Below are 15468 nucleotides of genomic sequence, written 5' to 3'. Positions count from 1 at the left end.
TTTTTTCCAGCACCTTTCCAACTGCAAAAGCTAATATACTGCAATATAAAAAAGCTAATATACTGCTACAATTGACACATTCCATCCTTGGCTATGTCAAAACAGGACACTGTACTACTGTTATCGCACTGAAACAGCTACATGGATGCAGCGTTGGCCTCCGAAGGGAGGACAGAAGAGGCTCTGCTACATCACGCGCTCCTGGTGCCGTTCTCCAGCCCACGGCTCTCTGCAGCCTCCACCAACTCCTGCAGCTTTGCAGAGATCCCAGCCACGCTAAGCTCAAACACCTTCCCATGAAGTAGCCAAAACCATTTTGAAACAGCTGATGAACCTACTAAGGGTTGGGGGGAAACCATCCCTTTCTCCCCCCACACTGAGAAGCTAAAAAGAATTCAGCCATTTGCCAGCAAGTAAAAGATCCCACATGAAAACCAGTGCTTTGCTGCATCTCGCCGCACCGGCACAGCACTGCCTCCCCCCGAGCGTGGTGAGGCCCCAGGCAGAGTCAGAGTCGGAGCAACAGGGTGATGTTAGCACCATCGTTTATTTGGAGACGGAGCACAGCCCTGAGGAGAGGCACCCACCGCTCCCCGCCTCCCCGCAGCACGGCAGTACAAACAGCCCCACAGGGAGCAAAGGGCCGACACCAAACACAGGTCACCCCGAAGCACATCTCCCACAAGTGCACAACACCCTCCCTCTTCCTTGAGTGAGGGGGAACCGCTTCATCCCCGGGAAGGCCAGAAGGTGGGACACAAGACATGCAGGAACCTTCACAAAAGCCATTCCAAGGTACCAGAGCAGCCAACGTGAAATCCAGGCAGGCTGCGAGGCCGGTCTCCGCCGCCTGCTGCACACGCTGCTCCAAGGTGGAACACGGCCGCCTGTTTCTACTTTTGCAGAGCCCAGGTCTTGCACAGAGAGGTCTTGCCATTAGCTCTCCATCCATCCATCCCCTCCCTCATTTGCCTTTCTGTAATGATCCCAAAATTTGCATTCCACACATTAGCCAGCAGTTAGCCCAATTTATTACAATATAGACCTACCTGGGAACGGAAGGAAAGAAACCACCCATACATACTATAGCCTGGCAGAGGATATTTTTTCCTGTGGCTCCCCCTCCCCTTATAAAAACATTTTAAAAAAATAAAATAAAAAAAAAAGCAGAACAATCCTTCATGATAAGATTAAGGTCCTTGATGTGTGACTCTGTTTCAACATGCCCAAAAATTGTCGAGCTTTCTCCTGCATGAAGAGTTGGTCTCGGGTTCCACCACAGGCCACCGCTTTCCAAGACCTGGTCATCTACAAAGGGAAAAGAAAGCACATGTACAACACAGTTAAGGGAGAGGACAAACACAATGTCAATATCCTGTTTTAAAAGGCTGCAAAAATAAATAAAACTAACAGCTATCTTCTACCCAAGGGAAATAAAACTTGGGACTTAGGAGCACCCATCTTGCAGCCAGGAGGAACTTGCTCCTGACAGCTGAGATGGCCATTTCTAGCAAAGGCAGGGAGGGTACCTTCAGCAGTTTCCCACGTGGGTGCTCCATTTCAAGACAACCCATGTATCCTTTCAGGGTTTTCCCCTCACTTGGCTTGAGACAAAACCCCCAAAGCACAAACCCAGTGAAGCTCCTTGTGCTACAGATTCGAGAGGGATGGAAGGGATTCAAGAACAGCTTTGGGGTTTATTCAATTCCTACACGAGCTGCTTATCTCCAAGTCTAGATTGGTCAAAGACCATCCTTAACAGCAATTCGATGCCTGTAGTTTCAGCAACTGCATGCAAAAAGGGCTCCCATGAGGCGCCTTGAACCTCTAGGAAAACCCCTGCAAATCCTCTGATAAATGCAGCCAAGAGATACACAGTTCCCTGGACTGGAAATACCCGTTTAACGTGCACTGCAAACACCCAGAGCTTGAGCTTCAGCATCTGCTTACAGTAACAACACCTCATGCGGCCATAGCATGGCTCTGGGACTGCTTTAGGTTCAGCCCACAGCTAGGTGAGCTTCCTTAATAAATAACTGCCACTGCTAGCAACACCAGTCCGGCACAATAAATCCTGAGAGCCTAACAACATCGCAGACAGCTCTGCTGGTTTTGGGCAATGGGATTTCACTGCACGCCATGCAAGCTGCCTTACTGTCACCTTCAAGTCATTCCCAAAGCTTTATTTATACAGATCTATTAGCTCTCTGGAAAATACAACCCTGCTTAGGACAGGAGGAGAAATGGAAGTGTTTAAGTAGGGTTTATTTTGAGGAGAGGAAGGAATTACTCTGGCGCAGGAGTACTTATTTGTCAGGAGAAAGAGCTTTCACAACAGACAGCTCTAATCCAAGGACGGCTGCAACCCTCCTTGCTGCAGTGTTTAGTGAAAGTTGAGCCAAGGCTGCTCAGTGAAGACAACACTGTAACTGGGCTCTTCCTGGGACCTGAAAACACCCCCACACTTGGCCCCAGTTGCAGTTTCACGCCCTGCCATGGAGAGCACGTATTTCCATCCTCATTCATGCTACCAGAGCACTCCCATGACTTGACCCAAGCCTGGGCGCAAAGACAGCCCTGACAGCATGGAGGATTGTCTCAGGACAGGACTCTACGCAGGACTGCACAGAGCTTTGTCCCCTTGTTCCTCCTCCCAAGGAGGGACCAGGGCTGCACTACCAGCTAACCTTCTGACTGGGAGGGCAGTGGCTGCAGGGCTTACCGGTGCTGGTGGTCTGAAATGGCTCGGCATTTTCGTGTAGGACATTTTCTCTGGTTGCACTTGCACGAAGGCTCTGTTGAGCAAACCACTGTCGTTCTTCCTGCTTGAGGAGGAGAGGTTCAGGGACCTCGACAGGAAATTCACAGGCTGCAAAGCAGGGGAGGAGGAGAGGGGGGAAATAAGGAAACAAGTTAATTTGCCCTAACAGCACTGATATTTGGCCTGGCCAAAAGGCCAGCTAACAAATCCAGCCCTTCATCCACATGCACTGTTCAAAGGCAGCTGCAGGTGGCACAGCTCCTGCTGCTGCTTTGCATGGGGTTTCTTTGGAGCAGAAGCCAGCTCCACCCCTGCTCCGAGCACAGTTATCCCCTCACCTGGGCTCTTTTGAAACAGATAGTCTTGGGGAGGGCAGGCGTATTTTGCGTCACATCTTCATCCACAATATCCAGGGCCAGAGACTTGCGGACCTTCTTGATGGGACTCCTGCGCAACTGGGGGACACAGAAATACGAGTGTCAGCATGAATCAACCCGGTGAATTGACATCCTCGGGGTTCAGGGTGCACACCAAGCCCACATCACCCCAGCTTTGCAGTGCACCAGCACCTCAGGAAGAAGGTACGCTGCAGCCTTCTCTGCCAAAGGGCACAGCAGCTTCCAATGCTCTCCTCCTGGCACCAAGAGACACCAATTTAGAGGAGGAAGACCCTTTCAGCAGGAAAGGAAGGCGACCAGGGCAATTGAGACAAGAGACTTTGCGCATCAGCCCACAGCCTTCTGGGAGCCCAATTTGCTGCAGACGCTTCAAGTGTGCCATGAGTCCCTCCTGTAGGTTAGGGACACGGGATCTCCTAGCATGCCTGAGTTTAGCACAAGCCAGGACACATCTGGTAGTATTTTAAGCAGGCCTTAATCACAGGCACCTCTTCAAACCCAAACTTTCTGACATTAACAGCAGGATGAACAAAACACCCCTCAACAGCACAGGGCAGCGCTGCAGCAGGTATTGTATGCAAAAATCAGCTCACCCCTTGTTTCCTCTTCTGTTTCTCAGGCTTCATGTCATCCTCTATGATAAGTTCGATGCCAGCTTCGCTTCGGAGCACTTCTTTCAAGTCTTCTTCCAGGTGAGGAGTCTGCGGCTGGTGCGAAAAGGAGGACAGAGAGCACAAGACAAAATAATTTGTATGCTGGGGAGACTCCCTACTATTTCCCTCAATGGATAACGGAGCCAGGGGAGCCCACAGTGGGAGAATGAACATGAGAGACTCTTATCATCTGAACCCCAAACATGCCATCAAAGACCAGCATGCACAGAAGGCCTGGGATACTGGAAACTGCCATCCCCACAACACCCACATTAAAAGACCCAGTTCCACAGGGATGCCTAGGTAGATCATTTCCTTGCTTTTCCTCAAGGTCATAAGGAGCCAAGCACTGCAGCCTGATTAAAGGGCAGGTTTTGCCATTTTTAGCTGATTTACAGAGGAGCTAGAAGTCCTGTAGCTACTTAACATGACATATTCACTGTGATAATGTCCCCTTCACCCTCCCATCTCAGCTTAGCACTACCAAACTGTACTTTGTTACGCCACAGATAACGGCTGTTTCACAGCTCCACTGCAATCTACCCCACGTCCCATTTGCATTAATTATCTCTCTTCCACCAGCAAGCAGCAGACCTGCCCAATACTCACCAGAGGTCTAATTGGTCCATATTTCTCCAGGGCATTTTTGAAAGGTGTCGGGGTGTGAGGTGTGTTGTCCACCACATACTTCTGATCTGGTGTGACAAACCTGGCAGCAGAGAGGGAAAGATGAAGGATGAGACATGCTGTAACCCACACAAGGTAACCCCCATCCTTCTGAGCCCTCTCATTACATGAGCCAACTGCAGAGTCTCAATGTGGTGGCAGCAGAAGCCACCTGCCTGGCTGGAGTGCTTCTGGGGTGCGAGCAGGGCAAACAGGCACAGAGGAGCCTTTAGCCGAGAAAACATCCTTCAGACGTACCAACTATGCTGCTCCATCCTGCCAGCTGCCAAGCACCCTCATCAGAAAGCGGTACAGCACCTCTGAACCACGCAACGCGCAGCTCTGCAGGCCAGCCCTGCTCTGCAATGCTTCCTGGGCTTGTGACAGTCACAGCTGAACCAGCACAAGTCCTGGGCGCAAATGCACTTAGAGCAGCCAAGCCAGCTTGCACCTCCTGGACAGGGGAGCTGTTGCGGACCAGGCTGACAGAGCCGTTTCACTAGCACAGCCAGCACCCCCAAACACGGTGCTGCTTCAGTCCACCAGCAAAACACTCTCTGTGCAGACCACCCCTTCCCGCCTGCCTGGTACAGTGCCTCGGGTAATCATTGCCCTGGACGGCCCTTCAGGTCAGGCAGAGCAGAGGGTGCAGAGCTAAAGGGATGGATCTGGACAGCTCTTGAGAAAATCAAATCCCTTCTCTGCTGGCACAGGGCTCACAGGGCTCTGTTTCCCAGGGCGACGTGCACAGAAGGCAACAGCCCACCCAGCAGCTGAGCACAATGGTGGTCACTTGGCTGCAGACTCCTGAGTGGAAAAGGACGCTGGTCAGGTGGGGATGGGGGAGAAGGAGGAAGAAGAAAGGACTTACGCTGAGTTCTTCTGGAGCAGAGGGGTTTTGTCCCTGTGCAGAGGGGTGGTGACAATCACCTTCTGACTGCACACAGGTGTGGAGGTCAGAGACGGGTTCTCCAGTTCTAGTGTATCTTGTTTGGTCCAAAAGTTTAAGAACTGCACAGCACAGGACAGAAAGAAAAGAAACTCAGTCTCAAGCATCCCAGCACAGAATCACAAGTCATTACTTTTTCCTAAATATAGGGGAAAACCTGAGTAGGGACCATCCTCCCATACAGAGTAGCACAAGAGGGATCTCTCCCAATATAAATCAGGATGGCTGTTACAGACTGAGTCCTGTACATGGATACACACGACACGCGTGGAAGCTGCCAGAAGATGCCTCACTCCTATAAATATTATTCACTTCCCATAAGGGATGAGCTGATATGACCACAAGCAGCTACAGGGTGGGAGTGGAGTCTTTCCCAGCACTGATCCAGATAAGGCCAAACAAAATAGTGAAGGAGAGGTAATGCCAGCCCACCAAAGGTCTCTTCTGACCTCAGGTTAGCAAACGTGAGTGAAGTCCATGTAACACAACAGTGTACAATTTAACAGAATTTGCATTGAGCTGTCTTCAGCCTAAACTGTGAGAAAATGGCAAACTGTCTCATCTCTGCTAGGATTTTATTTCACAACAGCTATTAAGTGACAACTTTACTCCCATGAGGAATGAGGTTTGTAGCCTTGGGAGAGAACTGGGAGAAGAGCTGTGTGTGTTACATTCACTGATGGTTGATGCTCAGCCCGAGAAGCAGGACATGCCATTTGCCTTCTCAGATTCACTCCAGGCCTTCCAGCCTTTTACACTCTGCAGAGACACACATTTTGGGTCCCACTCTGATTTCCCAGATCTTGTTGGCCTTGCACTTAAGGTCCACTTGAACGTGAGCATTAGACTGTCCTCTGGTGCTCTCTCATGTGCCACCCAGGGCTGCAATAACAGCAGAAGTAATGGCCTGGAAGGCACAAGTAGACAGGGTCTGAACAACAGAGCAGCTGTAGGAACTGTGCTGGAGAACGCAGCAGCCTTTATTCTGTTTTATAGACAGAACTCCTCCACATCAATACACCAGTGGGTTTGAACACCACAGTGCTACAAGATGATGTATATTAGAGACCATGTGTGCACACGTGCGTGGAAACTGTAGGAGTCACGACAAAGGCTGAAATATCCTGAGTCTCTTCTGCAACAAAGACAAGCCCAGGAGTATTTTCCTAAGCACAGCAACTCGAGATCTGCACAAGGCGTGTGCTGCTGAGCCTGTCTGCCTCACTTAACTGGAAACAAACAGGGAAAGCCACTTTCCCCTGTTGCCACTCTGCTACCCACAACTGGGTAATGCCCTGGGGGACAGTAATGCCCTGTTTGGGGGACAGAAGCATCGGGCTCTCCAGCGATTGTGGAGCAGGAAAGCATGTAGATCTGCACAGTGCTTTTCCTTCCTCACAGCAAGCACGTGTCCTGTCCTTCACACAGGGCAGCTGGGCTTCCCCGACACTGCAAGTGCTCCCAGAGGCAGACACAGGCTGCTGCTCCCACAGGAAGGGCATCAGTGAAGACGAGCAGAGCCAAAACCCAGCTCTGCACCTTGTTTTAGCAGACACACACCCTGTGCACTGGCACTGCCTCATTCAAGGGAGAAGAAACACAAAGCTGGCAGAGCTGATGGGAATACGAGGATTAAGGCAAGCAGATAGAGCACTAACATACTTATTAGCTCATTACGAAGCCCAAGCAGGTGAGCACAGACTGGGCTCTGCCATTGCTCCATACCTGAGATGGAGAGAAGGGCAATGTCTTGACAGGGGTGCTCTTGGGCGTCATGCTGTTGCAGGAGTCAAGGAAGGAAAGGCTGGTGCTGGTGGCATTCTCGGTGACAGGGGAGAGGGAGATCTTCCTCTTCTTCTGCCTCTTCAGCACAGAGGGCGGAGTGCCAAAGCTCACCTCTGCGTGCGGAGAGATGGGGATGAGCTCCCCCTTGCTGCTCTTGCTCAGGTCAGAGATGGTGTGGCCGTCCAGGCGGTACTCAGTCACATTGGGCAGGGACGGCAACGGCTTGCTGGGGGTTTGCCTCACTGGGCTGTTGCTGCTACTGCTGCTGCCGGCAGATGGTTCCTCAGGGAGGTCAAACTGGGTCAGATCACACCACCCATCTGGGTCCTGCAGACAAGGGAAACCATTAGAAGCAGCCCAGGAAGGAAAGCTGAGCAGCCAACTGGTGCAGGTGCAGAGATGAACTAGGAGGTGAAATAAGTGGGTGTATGAGATTGCACTGGCTTTTGCAAGGAGCCTGGCTAAAGAAGGGCTCGAGTCCTCCTCCCATCTGCTGCCAGCACAGCTGAGAACCAGAGCAGGGAACTGACCCAGCCAAAAGCTGCTGCTTGTGCATAGGGCAGATTTTTCTATTTACGCAAGGTTGGTTTCCCAGTTCAGTTCACAGCACAGCTGCACAAACAGCTGCACCCCCACACAGAGGGGACAAAAAAAGCAGCTGGGGATAGGTCTGGGGACAGGGGCTGAATGAAGCGACTGTCACCCAACACCAAACCACAGTCTTGGGCACACCAACGCAGCTGGACACAGGGCTCTGCCGTAACACCCACTGCTAGAAGTAGATTAAAAATAACCAGACCAGTTCAGAGATCCGATGCTTCGCAGCTCAACCCCACCAATACCCCAAGTACCATACAAGCAGGCCCCTAAGGACCCACAGATGGGCCTTTAAGCCTTGGGCAGAGACTCTCTGTCCTTCTATACACATGCAAAGTGGATCCTTCGCAGATAATCAGCTCATAAGTTCCTCAGGCAGGATGGGGACTGCAGTGACATTTGCCTCTGATGTCAGCAAAGTGCTCTGTTGATTCTAGACAGCCTCCTGCCCTGGTGTCACTCCATCACCCTGGGGACCACAGCACTGCTGGACTGGCCCAAAATTACTAGTTTCAGTGAAGCTACCTCCACTGAAAGCAAGTGGTAGCATCACCCTAGTGTGAAGGGGTCTGTCCTACCAACAGGTGGGCCTGGCCTGTTCGTAGTCTGTCCTGTGCTATCCCATCCCATAACAGGAGGGAAAGGAAAGCCCACGAGCATGGGCCTGAACTGCTATGAAAGGGGGAGCTGGGGTCACTCTGGCTGATAGAGGAGAGCTTGAGATCAGGTTTGCCAGCACCTACAGCCTCCCACACCACCAGAGTCCATGCACAAGGACACCCACCTAGGGGAATCTGCAAGCCCAGAGCAGTACTGTCAGAGCTGGAAAGGCCTAATCCAGCCTTGGAAAAGAAACAGTGGGAAGTTGCAAGCCAGCGACAGACCCAGCCCTCCCCAGAATGCCCATGGTGATGAGCAAGGGGACCCAATAAGTTCACTCAAGGGAAAAGGGTAGCAATCAGTCTCCCTATATTAGCTGGGGAAGCAAGGGTCTGTTACTTACAGATTCAATCATGTCCAGAGCTTCATTGAAGGCTGGCACAGATGTTGGGTACAAGTAGTTGGCAGCTTCGACGACCCATTTGTACGGTGATGTGACAAATGAAGAGGCATCCTCAGGCACCGCATCATCTGGGGTCCCCTCAGCGTTATGCTCTGCTAGTTCGGCAGCTGGCAGCTCCGAGGGCAACTCCTGCACACCCGTCACTTCCTCATCACTGACGTCTTCTTCCTTTATTTCAGAGATATTGACTGGCCAGTTTGGCAGGACAGTCTTTGTGCACACGACAAAGAAAGTCCAGCCATTAGTAGAAACCAAGGGAACAATATCAAGTTCTTGGAGACAAAAAGCAAGGGTCCCTGGACACATTCAGCTCCGCCTGCTCTCCTACCTGCCATTCAGTTTGTTTCACATCCCCATTCTCCCTCACTTCTCTGTCCCATACACCATCCAAGCAGGAGTCCATGCAACAGAATGAGCACAGGACTATTTAATTGAAGATTTCGCTTAATAGTATCCCAGGAAAGAGTTGAACGAAGGCTCAGCAGGTACCACTAATTCTGCATTTCCTATTTTTCAAGAGTCTGCCTTTGAAAACTACATGCCTTCTTCATGAAAGAACAAATGGGTGTACTTCCCCTACTTCCTTTTTTAGAGAAAAGGAACACAATACCTCTTCACCATGTCCCCCACACTGTCTGCAGCAACCTCCTTCTCCCACCAGCAACAGCACAAGAGAGCCAAAAAAATCTTCGGTCTCCAAGACAGACCCGATGCTGGGGTTGGCAAGGTAACAGCGCTAGCAGACTGCTGTCCTCTGCCTGGATAGCACACTCAGGCTCACAGTACACCTCTAGCTCCTGGAGGGAGAGATCTCCCAAGAATCGGAGTCTTGGAGAAGGCTGGGAGAAGGCACAGACTGTCTATGTAGACACAAGGCTGTGGCAAAGGCAGCGTGAGAGGCAGCAGAAGGGTGGATGAGCAGCTCTGATACGCATTAGCAGAGCAGGGGACTGACCCGGCTGCCTGCTGCAAATGTGCTGGTGCAGTACCTGGCTCCCAGCTCTCGTTTGACTTTGGCTCTCCTTGTCATCTACCTCCACGAGCAAGTACAGTGACTTGGACTTCTTAGTTTCATTGAGGAAGCCTCCTGTGTCCACCTTCCGCTTGATGGTGGAGTTCCAGTGATTTTTCACAGCATTGTCGGTCCTGCAGAGAAAGCAGAAGGAAATAGAAATCACCATTTGCAGCAGCTTTAAAGCACAGCTAACAGCTCCTACATGCTCTCCAGCCCCATCCTGTGAGCCCAACACATGGATCTCCACAGGCCACCCAGCTGTGAAGGCATCAGCAAGCAAAGAGGTCCTACCTCCCTGGCAGCAGCTTGGCAATCTCTGCCCAACGGTTCCCCAGGACCTTGTGGGCCTCAAAAATGATGCGATCCTCCTCCTCTGTCCACGAGGACTTCTTCACCTCAGGGTTCAGGTGGTTATGCCAGCGTTCCCGGCACTGCTTCCCTAACCGCCCTTTCAGGTGCTTGGCTATCAGCGTCCATTGTTTGGTGCCATATTTTTTAACCAGTTCAATTACCTTCGAAGAGAGAGGGAGGGAAATAAGGAAAAGGAATAAAGGAGGGGAAGGTCAATACAGTCATCTTCAGGTTTTGCTCTTCACCTCTCTTGGGACCAGGTAAGGGCAAACAGAAAAAGCTGGAGGGATCCAGCACTGACACTCAGGTGTACTAACACTTGTGAGCAACAACTCAGCCGAATGTCGAAAAGAGGCTATTTCCACACAGACATTTTGCCACATGGCATGTCAATACAGATCACCGCTCACAGAAGATGAGGTGGAGACCGGCAGGAGCACCAGAGGCAGAGGTGCCCAGATTTAGACACACATGCCTGCTTCTGAGTGAGGGCCAAGCTCCTCTGCCCTCCCTCCTACCAAGGACCTGGCCACATAACAGTCCCCATGAGCTCTGCACAATCTGCCCGCTGGGACAGAGGGGCACAGCCTGCCTATAACAGAGGGTGCTATACCTAGGACATGCCAGGGCCTGCAGCTCCATGCCCCACTGGCACCAGGACACATAGTGAAAACTCCAAAGCAAGAACTAACAATATTTACTTAAGAGCCATTCACTTTGCCACTTCCCCTTCACCCAGCGCTTTCTCACTTCTGTCTGAGGCTCAGTGCAAATGCTTCTGTGCAGGGAATCTGTTCTGAGGCCCTAAGATACATCCACAGCAGTGTCAGAACAAAACAATCTATTGCCTGCAACTTTCAGCCCATCAAAATCTTAGAGAGGAGGCTGAAGGGTTCTCAAAAAGCATTTCTACCCTGGTCAGCTGCGCCCAGCTGAAAGGTACGGTAGCCAGGTGATGCTCACAGTGCTCTTGGCCTATAACAAATGTCCCTACCACAAAATCCTGATTATCAAGCACAGACAAATGGACAAAAGACACCAAACTGAGCGACAGGCCAAGGAGCTGGAGTGCTTGCAGGGCAAAGCAATGTGCAGTGTCAGGAGGAGAAAGCTGGAGCCCAGCCTGGCCAGGATGGCAGCAGGCACCATGACTGGGTAGGCTGTCAGTGTCAGGACACGCAAAGGGAAGGGGAAAGCAGGCAGCTATTGCTCTGCTGTAGGAAGGTGGAAGGACATCATGATAAGCTTCCTTAGGATGTGCTTGACATAACACGCAGATGGCAGGCAAAAGGGACTGTAACAGCCTGTAATGGGATCAAAAGGGAATGAATTAGGGGAGCAGAAGTGTTAGAGAGACTATGACAAACTAGTAAATTTTGCAGCAGAAAACCTTGGTAGAAGTTGGAATTCATTCCAACTTTTCTTAAGTACATCAAGATGAGTCTATCTGAGCTGTTCCTTCTCAACTCACTCTGGAATCAGCAAAGAAACAGGCTCACAGAAGTCATGATTCACCAAGCCAACCTCAGACGTCCACTTCAGGCACAGAACTCTACTGTGGCACAGGAAATGCCAATTTTATTTTTCTCTTAAGTCAACATGGCCAGGTCAGGTAGAGATCTGCCAGCAGGCAGATGAATTAATTCCCTTTTCTGTCTCTCCCTTGGCAGCCTACTGTAGCAGTACTGTGTGAAAGGGAGAAGGTGTTTAGCTAAAGAGGCCTAGACCTGTTTATGCTCGTCATGACCATGGCTGCACTAGTCTCTCAGAACAGGTCAGAATGCTGCTCTCATGGGTACCCACCATTGGTAAGAATTACCCAAAGTTCACAAGAAAAGACATGAGGGTCTGACACCTCCATCTTCTCTGCAGAAAGTCCAATGCTCAGATCCTCTCCTGCCCCCACTCACCTTTTGGTCCTCTTCTTTGGTCCAAGGGCCCTTAACCAAGTCCGGATTCAGCACTCTCAGCCACCGGTACTGACACTGCTGATCGCTGCGGTTCTAGGAAAGGAATGAGAGTGTCACGCATTAGACCAGAGACTCCAAAAACCCCTAATGCAACAGCAGTCCATACACACAGAGAAAACCTGCAGAAGCACAAGGAGAACACAGACTAGGGCACTGGGCACAGAAAACAGGGACAGGAACCTCAATTCCTCATCCTTTTGCCCTTGAAAGTCATCTCCCCTGCCCTGAAGGAGCACCGTTTCACAGCCTGGAGCTGCAGTCACAGAACAGAGTCCCACTGTGCAAGGTGCTGCACGGTCACAGAGGAACCAGCGCACTGAGCACAAGCAGCAACATGCAAACACTATGATTCCCAGCTGGGCAAGGGGTCACTTACAGGAAAGTGACTGGCCAGGAACTTCCAGTCATTCTGCCCGTAATGTCTTACTAACATCTTCAGCTGCTCATCCTGCAAAGAACAAAGACATGCACTTTCAGATACGTTGAGGCAACACACGCCACAGGCACCCCTGGGCTGACGGCATCAAGAGAACAAGCTACGCATTTCAAACTGTCAAGAAGGTTTTTTTTGTCGTTTGGAAGGTACTCCGTCCTTTAGCAACACTCCACTGCATGGAGCCCAACTGGAACAGATCATTTGGTTCTGGGCTCTGTACTAGGACAAACTCATACAGTGAGTAGAAAACAAAAGCTCAGCTCTGTTCCAGTACAGTCTGGCTCAAACCGTGTGGCCAAGGCTACTTGCTTATCCAGCCCCAGTACATCCCTGACCAGACAGTCCATCTCCCAGCTCAGCCACCGCTTTTGCCTGGCCAAGGAAGCTGACTGGTTTAAGTGTATCACCATTAGCCCAGTGGTCTACTGTCTTTCAGTGCTACTGGGCTCTACAGCATTTCTTTCATGAACCCCGCTATAGCCCAGGCTTGACAACTCTTACAGCTCACAAAAAGCCTGCCAGAGGTGTCCTTGCCCAAGTGCTCTGGCTGGACAAACAGAAGCACGAAATAATTCCCTGCCAAACACAAGCCCAAGGCTTTGATCTCCACACACCACACTACTGGGTGTTCAGACCCCTCGGAAGAGAAATGAGGTTGTAGTGAGGTGGCAGGTGGTCTCTTCTCCCAAGTAACAAGCAACAGAATAAGAAGAAATGGCCTCAAGCTGCAACAGGGGAGGTTTAGATTGGATATTAGGAAAAACTTTTTCACTGAAAGGGTTGTCAAGCATCGGAACAGGCTGCCCAGGGAGGCAGTTGAATTGCCATCCCTGGAGGTATTTAAAAGATGGGTAGATGTGGTGCTGAGGAACGTGGTTTAGTGGTGGACTTGGCAGTCCTAGGTTAACTGTTGGACTCAATGATCTTAAAGGTCCCTTCTAACCATAACGATTCTATGAATATCGAAACTAATTTGGGCTCTCGGCCAGGATGACTGAGCCACAAGTCTCAATGCTCCCTGCTTTTGCTACAGAAAAGGGAGGACATTTCCACTGCACAATTCAGCTTTCTAGAGGCCTCAGACATCCTCTGGAAAGCCTCTCTGCTCACAAGAGCGTTGCAGGATGCAAATGCCTCACTCAAGGCTTAAAGCTAAAGTGGTTGGAGCTGTTGCTTTCCAGGCTACACTTCAAAGTCCCAGCCTCATTAAGACCTCAGCTCACATCAGCAAAACAGATACATGATCTTCTCCAGTGGCAAGACAGCAGGAGGTGGTGTCATGGCCGGTGGGAGACGGCCATGCCCCAGGTGCCATGCCAGAGGCCTTGTCCCAAAGCACCCGCTCCCAGCAAGCATCGGGCTCTCACTCACCTCTTCTTGTGTCCACTTGACTTTGCACCTCCCATCCCGCTGCTCCGGCACATCCGAGTCGGTATCCTGGTAATGCAGCTCATCCTGGTCCTCACTAGAGGATAAACAAAGGTTATATTTTCCACCTCTGATGAAAATGCAGCAGAGAGCACAACCTCCACCATGTAGAGCAGAGCTCCAGAGAGCAGCCTGCAGAGCAGTGCTCCAGATCTCTCTTCCAGCACTGGACCCTGACATCTTACAGGCATTCCGATGGACACCCCAGGTTTAAAGGGCACCCTCAGCTTTGGGCTCCCGGGGCACACTAGCAATTTTAATGCTGCCGAGAGCAGGGGAAGGAACATTTGTCTTCATTTCTGCTCCCTTCTGTCCCTCTGGGTGGGCTTTGTGTCTAGGGACTGGCACCATTTCCCCTCTCTACAGCTCACCAGTCTCCCACACTGCTGGAGCAGACAGAAGGGACAGGAGAAGCAGCCAGGAGCCGGCCAGCGAGTGCCGGGAGTGCGGCACATCACCCGCCGGACCCCCCCGGCCTGCCCGGCCACCCCCCCGCTCCCGAGCGGGCAACGCCAGGCCCACCCCCGGCTCCCGGGTGGGGCCAAGAGGAGCCCTTAGAGCGGGGGCCCGCAGAACGCGGAGCCCGAAGATGCGGGCCCAGGGGTGCGGGCCCCTCCCGCCACCCGGCCGGAGAGCGGGAACGGGCCGTCCGGGGCGGGGGTAGAGGTGGCCGCGCGGCGGTGAGGCACAGGGCTGCCCCACACCCCCCTTCACGCCCACCCCGGTGGAACCGGCAGACGGAGCCCCGGTAGCCGCGGCGGGGCCCGCACTCACCCGCGGCTGCGGCGCGCCATGGCGGGGCCGGGCGGCACTGGCACTTTCCTATCTCGCGCCAACGGCGCCCCCCCGCCCGCGCGGGGCCGGGCCGCGCATGCGCGCTGCCGCCTCCCGCCCGCACAAAGAGGCGCGCGCGGGAGGGCGCCCGCCCGCCCCGCCCCTGGGGGGACAGTGGGGACCCCCGGTGAGATCCCTACGGCCCGGGGGGGGGACGACACCGAGCCGAGCCCCCCGAAACGACCGCAGCAGGCAGCCCTGGGCGCGGGCAGGAGGATCCCCCCTCCGCCCTGGTCACCTGCCGCCCCCCAAAACCCGCAGCAGCCCCGCCGGGATGGCGGCTGGGGGTGCACCGGGAACCCCCTCAGTTCACGGCGTTGCCGAGCTGTGGGAAGGGGTTCGCTTCTGTCACCGCGCTGCTGGGGGGTCACCTCACGCCACGGACGACAACCGGCCACGAGGCCCCCCGCAGCCGGTTCCCATCAAAAAGGGCGGAAAAAGAGCAAATTGACATCAAACGCCTTCCCCACGTGGCTCTTGCGGCACGTCCCGCTCCGGGGGTGCGCCATGGGGTCCCCGCGGGACAGCTCGGGCCTGGCGCTGCCGGGGAGACAACATCGCG

General features: G+C 52.7%; 1 protein-coding gene across 3 annotated transcripts; it reads right to left on the bottom strand.

The window, feature by feature from the left end:
• Window positions 1-545: 545 nt before the first annotated feature.
• MYBL2 (MYB proto-oncogene like 2) lies at window positions 546-14911 on the bottom strand. Of its 3 annotated transcripts, none has more exons than XM_054218346.1 (14): window positions 14847-14911; window positions 14016-14109; window positions 12585-12656; window positions 12149-12241; window positions 10179-10399; window positions 9862-10018; window positions 8813-9082; window positions 7153-7539; window positions 5350-5489; window positions 4422-4521; window positions 3753-3866; window positions 3100-3216; window positions 2723-2869; window positions 546-1308 (listed from the first exon to the last, which is right to left on the bottom strand). In XM_054218346.1, the coding sequence occupies exons 1-14, from the start codon at window positions 14864-14866 to the stop codon at window positions 1180-1182; spliced, it is 2061 nt and encodes a 686-aa protein (XP_054074321.1). In that variant the 5' UTR covers window positions 14867-14911; the 3' UTR covers window positions 546-1179. The 3 variants fall into 3 exon arrangements, with proteins under 3 accessions (XP_054074321.1, XP_054074322.1, XP_054074323.1); XM_054218347.1 differs by having other exon boundaries at window positions 8813-9040; window positions 14847-14909; XM_054218348.1 differs by lacking the exon at window positions 14847-14911 and adding an exon at window positions 14258-14323.
• Window positions 14912-15468: the final 557 nt, after the last annotated feature.

The sequence above is a fragment of the Rissa tridactyla genome, chromosome 12 (assembly GCF_028500815.1).
Source record: "Rissa tridactyla isolate bRisTri1 chromosome 12, bRisTri1.patW.cur.20221130, whole genome shotgun sequence".
Taxonomy (NCBI): domain Eukaryota; kingdom Metazoa; phylum Chordata; class Aves; order Charadriiformes; family Laridae; genus Rissa; species Rissa tridactyla.
This window is presented reverse-complemented; position numbering and strand designations above follow the sequence as displayed.